Source organism: Cebus imitator, unplaced genomic scaffold, assembly GCF_001604975.1.
Source record: "Cebus imitator isolate Cc_AM_T3 unplaced genomic scaffold, Cebus_imitator-1.0 Scaffold339, whole genome shotgun sequence".
NCBI lineage: Eukaryota > Metazoa > Chordata > Mammalia > Primates > Cebidae > Cebus > Cebus imitator.
In genome coordinates this window covers 2,481,311-2,487,788 of record NW_016107654.1, presented here as the reverse complement: position 1 = coordinate 2,487,788, position 6,478 = coordinate 2,481,311, and the positions used below count along the sequence as shown (strand labels likewise).

The 6,478-nt window shown below is 48.8% G+C and overlaps 1 protein-coding gene across 1 annotated transcript; it reads right to left on the bottom strand.

Moving 5' to 3' along the window:
- On the bottom strand, positions 1 to 5,495 carry GLT6D1 (glycosyltransferase 6 domain containing 1). Its single transcript, XM_037730322.1, has 4 exons — positions 5,482 to 5,495; positions 3,619 to 3,666; positions 2,180 to 2,317; positions 1 to 802 (listed from the first exon to the last, which is right to left on the bottom strand). The coding sequence occupies exons 1-4, from the start codon at positions 5,493 to 5,495 to the stop codon at positions 133 to 135; spliced, it is 870 nt and encodes a 289-aa protein (XP_037586250.1). The 3' UTR covers positions 1 to 132.
- Positions 5,496 to 6,478: the final 983 nt, after the last annotated feature.

Genomic DNA, 6,478 nt, shown 5'->3' with positions numbered 1-6,478 from the left:
ATGGCAAGAGGAAACACTTATTTTGGAAGGATGTAAATGTTTACGTCTCTAAAAAATGCAAGGCTTTAAGAAGTCCCACATTTATAAGAAATTGCTGCGATTCGTTTATTCGTCATAAGCCTAACGGTGTAATCACAATTTCCTGTGGGAAATATGTCCCACTTTGACATACCGGACCTGTGGAGGGGGAGAAAATGCAAGATCCCAGCTGTATTCTGGTGATAACAGCTTGGAGGGTTTATTTAGGTAAAAATACTTGTTGAGGTGCTTTTCATAGGTGCTATGGAGTCCATTTTTGATGTCATGGATAACTCCATTCAGATAATTTTCGATGAAATCTAAAATATTACGGGGCGTGCCACCAACCATCAAGCTGCCGTAATAGAAATCCCCCTGTCCAAACGGGACGCAAGCAGCTGAGGCCGGCCTCCTCTCGTAAGGGAAGTTCTTGGTGTTCCTGAAATACCACCATGCGTGGAGCTGGGCCACCGTCGGGCCCAGGGTCTCCACCCCGAACTCGCTCTGGAAGACCTGGTTGGCAGCCATGCTGAAGAGAAAGTCCACCTCGTGCTGGATGTGACTGATGATGTGTTCACTCAGGCTCTTCATGGGCTCCAGGGGGCCGTCGGGCCACCCACTCCCAGTGTCCACTTTAAACACTTTGAATGTTCGAAGAGGACTGGGCTGTATGTGGGGCAGCGGGAAGGAGGCGTCCGCCATGACGTAGAAGATCACTCGGTAGCCTGTCATGAAGTGCTTATTTGCGGAGTGTAAGAATGGCCTCAGGTTCTCCTCTGCAAACCTAGGAAACACACAGACACCAGGGGAGACACTTACTTTTCTTTTCTTTCCTTCTTTCTTTGTTTTTCAGATGGAGTCTTGCTCTGATGTGCTGGCTGGAGTGCAGTGGTGCAATCTCGGCTCACTGTAACCTCCACCTCCCGGGTTCAAGTGATTCTCCTGCCTCAGCCTCCTGAGTAGCTGGGATTACAGGCACCCGCCACCACGCCCAGCCAATTTTTTTTTTTTTCCATATTTTTACCAGAGACGGGGGGTTTTGCCATGTTGGCCAGGCTGGTCTCGAACTCCTGACCTCAGGTGATCCACCCACTTCGGCTTCCCAGAGTGCTGGGATTACAGGTGTGAGCCACTGTGCACAGCCGACACTTACTTTTCTAAACATGATCAGGAGAGACGGCTGAATGCGCTGTCTAACGTGGGCGTTTCTGATGCTAAGGAACTCGGGACGTGTAAGGGTGCGGGAGCTGCACCAACAGCTTCAGCTGAGTCTGTGAGTGGGAAGGAATGTCCTGACACGAAGGGCCTGAGAAAAGCCACCGTTTTGGAATGACTGCTGTGAAGAAAGGGAGCAAGAGCTAAATGGGTGTGAATCAAAAGATTCCCACGGGTGTCAAGGACTCAGCCATCAACAGGGAAGCCCAGCACACCTTTGCACAGGACAGCCTGAAATGGAAGGAAATTAGGTATACAGCGGTCCATTTCCAAGACAGAGGGCCTTAAATCGGCTTAGTTCAGCAAATGACAAAAGCAGCAGGATATACTAGGCCCCCGATTCAACAGCCAAGGCCGCTTGTTGGCCTTCCCCCTCCCGCCTTCCACCTTCGTTGTCTTCATCTGAAACGTTTAGCCTAAGATGAAAGTTTACTAGCCTGCAACGTAGCTCGCTTTGCCTGTTCTTATCGGCCTGCCCAGCCACTGCGGTCATAAGTCAAACACCTGAAGGGCCCCCGAGCTGACTGGGATTGCAGCACATCGTGGGCCGCGACAAAACGCAGCAGGACAACCCAAAAACAACACCTGGGGCCCCCGCCCAACACCCAACAGGAGATGTCCGGGAAGACTGTGACCCCGTAATACCCAGCCTGTGAGGAACCGGGGAGGGACCCCCGCACTACGGGATAAACTGCTTCTTGAACCTGTGCTGGGCGTGCCTGCTCGACAGACACCCGATCTTCCAGGACCGTCATTAAAATCTCCCTTTCGCTGTTCTCTGGGTCTCTGAGTCCATTCTTTGCGCTTGGACAGGTAAGTTTTTCTGACAAAAATCATGGCTATTGTTATCGTTAATTATGCTTGATTATCTCTGGAGGTCAAAAGTCCATGAATGCGGATCCACCTTTTCCCAAAATAAAAAAGGCCACAGGTGAGTGGCACCTACCTGCCAGTAGCAAACACGGCCAGGCCCACGGTGATATTCCGCCGTCTGTAATGTTTTTCCAGAACCCGCCTGTCAAAAGTCCCCTCCCAAAGGACGGGAGCGAGCCAGTCCGTTTTCGTGATGACATCGGGGCGTTTTCTGTGGAACAAGAGCCAGGTTAAACAAGGACTGCTTTACTCAGGCGGCAGCAGCAGGTGCGGGCGTAATGGCTAACACTCAGAGAGCCCGGACGGTGCACCCGGTGCCATGTTTGAGGGTGTTATCCCATTTATCTTTGCAACACCCTATGCAGTGAGCACCACCACCCCGGGTCCCCACCACCCCGGGTCCCCACCACCCCGGGTCCCCGCCACCCCTGACCCCCGCCACCCCTGATCCCCGCCACACCTGATCTCCACGTGGGGAACCAGAGGCACAATGGTTGAGTAAGTTGCCTGACACCACACAGTTAACACATGGGGACTGGAATGCCACGCCCAGCCAACCTGGCTCCTGGGCTTGTGTGTTCCTCCCCAGTCACCTGCCTTTGAGCCCAGGAACTGCCTTTTCTGAGTGCTGACTGCAGCTCAAAATTAGGCAGCCCGAAATCAGAACACTCTCCAATCATTTGCTGAGGCCAGGGAGGCAGGAGACCGCCTCCCTTACACGGTGCCTTTATGTCTCCCTCCTTCTCTGCTTTCTCTCTCTCTCTCCCCTTTTCCTGTCTCTACAAAAAGAAAAACAAAAACAAAAAAACCTCAAACAATGCAATTACAGAAATTGAACTGAGATGGTTTAACTAGCAGCTTTGCCAAACATAAAAAAACTGGCAATACTTTAGTTTACGTGCTGTAGACAAGAGGAGAAAATCGTGCCATGATTAAAAGGAAATTTAGCAATTTTAAATTTGTATCAAAAATTTGAAATGTCTGCATTATCTGGCCTGATAACTTCATTTGAGAAATTGATCTCACACAGGAAGTCACACATCTGTGTAAGAAAAAAACAAAAAAGGTTACACTTAGTCACCAGAGCTTTGCCTACAATAGCCCCCAAACGGTAAATAACCCCAAACCCGTAGGGAATGGATTCAATAAAGTAAGGAACGCAACACAGCGTTGAACACTACACACTTTACAAAGGTCGAGGCTGCCCCTGCGTGCTGACACCAAAGGCGAGCAGCGTCATCCGCAGCATTTTCAAGCTGTTTCCCAAGAGACTCTTTCACTCCCTAAACCAGGAAAGCCGAGGCAGGCTGAGTGCATCCCCTTCTTCATCACCTCCGTGATTGCCTGGGTCTCAGCAGACCCTGGTTTGTTTATAAGAGCCTCCAGAATGAAACCCCGATTCTGGAAACCTCCCAGGAGAGCTCAATTTGGTGACTGGGGAAGAAAAACCTGTTTCTTCAAACCGAGATACGCTGTTTGTGTGTGCATGTAAAAAGACATTTTTGTTCTTACCTGGGTTGAAACCAGTCTGAGAGCTGAAGCTCTTCTACTTGGTAATTCCTGGATACAGAGGGAAATGGAGTGATTACAAGGAGTCTGATCAGTGCTTATGGAGCCTGCGATGGGCAGTCCTTGTGTGGCTTTTCATCAACATGCGTCAACCCAAATGGGAGTCAGGGGAAGCCACCTGGAGAAGAGATCTCAGCCGGGTGCGGAAGGGTGTGAGCTGCTCTAGGGAAGAGATCTAGGTAAAGGAGGTCATGGCCAAGGGCAGAATGTCAGGAAAGAATATGGGTGTTGGGAGGAAGATATTTTTTTAAAAAAGGAAATAAACAGATAAACTAAGAGAATGTATATTCAGACAAAAACATAGATTTCATTAATTTATTGACCAAACATAAGTGGCTTTGCTACATGTTGTAAAGAGGTGGGGAGGAGTTCATCTTTGATTCTCTTTGCATTTATTTTGTTATTATTTATTTATTTTAAGAGCTGCATTCTCACTGCATGATCACAGCTCACGCTGCCTCAAAGCCCTGAGCTCAAGCCACGCTCCCACTTCAACCTGCAAAGTAGCTGGGACCACAGGCACAAGCTGCCTCCCTTTGTATTTCAACACTGCATTCATCTAGAGCGTGATTGTGCTTTCAGGCGAATTATTTGATTAGCAAGCTTATTAGGCAACCTCTGCGCCATAACCCTGCGAGGATTTTTTTTTTTTTTTTTTTTTTGAGACGGGCTCTCACTCTGTCACCCAGACCGTAGGGTGGTGGCCCCACCACAGCTCACTGCAGCCTCAGCCTCCTGGACTCAGGCAATCCTCCCACCTCAGCCTCCTGGGTTGCTGGGACCACAGGGGTGTGCTACCACACCTGGATAATTTTTAAATTATCTGTAGAGACAGAGTCTCCCTCTGCTGCCTAGGATAGTAACCCTGGGATATTTTTAAGTAAAACCCATGACTTTCAATAAATCAATGACTTAATGACTTGAAGACTGCCTCCCTTCCTGAAGTGTCCTTAGCCACGGATATTCCGTGATTGGATTCCCCAGGGCTACACTATCAAAATCCAATTTGCCCATGCCAGACACCATCAAAACATGAAGCAACGAAGGGAAACTTTCTAAAAAGTCCTCATTCTCGGATCGAGCTGGTCTGATCACTTTCTGGGGCGCTGCAGAATGACCAGAGCAGAGAACATCCTTGTCTGAAGACAGTTATTTTAACCTAAAGAAGAATACTGTGGCCACACACAGTGGCTCATGCTTTTAATCCTAGCACTTTGGGAGGCCAAGGCAGGTGGATCACAAGGTCAGGATTTCGAGACCAGCCTGGCCGGCATAGTGAAACCCCGCCACTACTAAAAATACAAAAATTAGCCAGGCATGGTGGTATGCACCTGTAGTCCCAGCTACTTGGGAGGCTGAGGCAAGGGAATTGCTCGAACCTGGGAAGTGGAGGTTGCAGTGAGCTGAAATCACACCACTGCACTCCAACCTGGGCAACAGAGTAAGGCTCTGTCAAAAAAAAAAGAAAGAAGAGAAAAAGAAAGAGAGAGAGAAAGGAAGGAAGGGAAGTGGAGGGGAGGGCAGATTCACCTTTACAAAAACGTTCTAAAGCTAGTATGCAGAATTCCCTGAACCCAGCCAGTTTCCCCATCATTCACTTCTGGCTTGAGTAGGGTACTCTTATTCCAATTCATGAAGCAACACTGATGCCTTGCTGTTAACGGGAGTCCATGCTTTGGTTGGATGTTCTTGTTTTCACCTAATGTCCCTTCTCTTTTTCGGGATCCCACCCAGCACGCCACCCTGCACTCAGCCTCCAAATGCACAGGCTCCTAGTGACTGCAGCAGCCTCTCAGACCTCCTCACGCCTTCCCGTCCATGCTGACCTTGCCCGCCTGGCTAGAGTTGTGTTTTCAGGCTTCTCCACGCACAGACTGCTCTTGCTCCCCGCTTTTCATCCTGGGGTCTTTATAAGGAAACACTGCGTGTGCCCCACACTTTAGGACTGGGGCATCAGGGTCTGTGTCCTTGGTAGTGGAGAATCTACAGACATGACTTGGAATTCTGCATGGGAGATCTGTCTCTTCCCCCTTCTTTCCTTCAGTTCTTCCGACATTCAGCCGACCTGCCTTCCTTCCTTTCTGCCTTCTTTTTTTTTCCTCCAGTCATTCATTTACATCAGTATGGACTTGTGGAATTCGTTTCATGCTTTGGGTTGTGATTCAATGTTACTTTCTTGTCTTGCTAAATGGATCCAGCTTTGGCCATTGGGAGCTCTCCCAGTTAGCTCCCCTGTCCCAGTTAAGTGATATACTCCCTTAAAAATAGAATTTGTAAAAATCCCTTCCTTCCTTCCTGGCCCCGCAAGGTGCTCTGGGCTCATCTTGTAAATCCCCTGCCCAAATCTAGAACCGTCCACTTCTCTAAGAAGCCCTGGTTGTTTTCCTGGAGAATGGTGTTAGAAGCCAAGACCTAGGCACCTGGAGTGCTTATTGCTACTAGGGTGTCCTTGCTTCTGGGCCCTCTCAGCTAACAGAGCAAGGAAACAGCTGCTAATCTGTGTGTACATCCATGTCTTCAAACATGTTGCCATGTAATCATCTCTGTTCATAGTAAGGGTGAGTTCATGCTGAGGTCTCCAGCTTCAATCCATTGCCCCCGGGATCACTCTGGCCCCCTCTCTTGTTTGTCTATGAAGTCCCCTCCAACAGTGAGAAACCTGCTCCCCCATCCCCCATCCATTTATTTAATTGATTCAAATATACATGTATAGCAGCAGTGGAATTATTAACTCACACTCCTGTGGGAACAAACCTTTATCAACCCAAACACAGCACTCATGTGCCTTTTTTTTTTTTTTTTT

What these genes read in the sequence shown, in the direction of transcription:
- GLT6D1 (XM_037730322.1), bottom strand. An exon ending in TCAGACTGGTTTCAACCCAG is followed by an intron (nt 2,318 to 3,618) that starts GTAAGAACAAAA and finishes CTTGTTCCACAG; the next exon opens with AAAACGCCCCGATGTCATCA. An exon ending in GCCGTGTTTGCTACTGGCAG is followed by an intron (nt 803 to 2,179) that starts GTAGGTGCCACT and finishes TGTGTTTCCTAG; the next exon opens with GTTTGCAGAGGAGAACCTGA.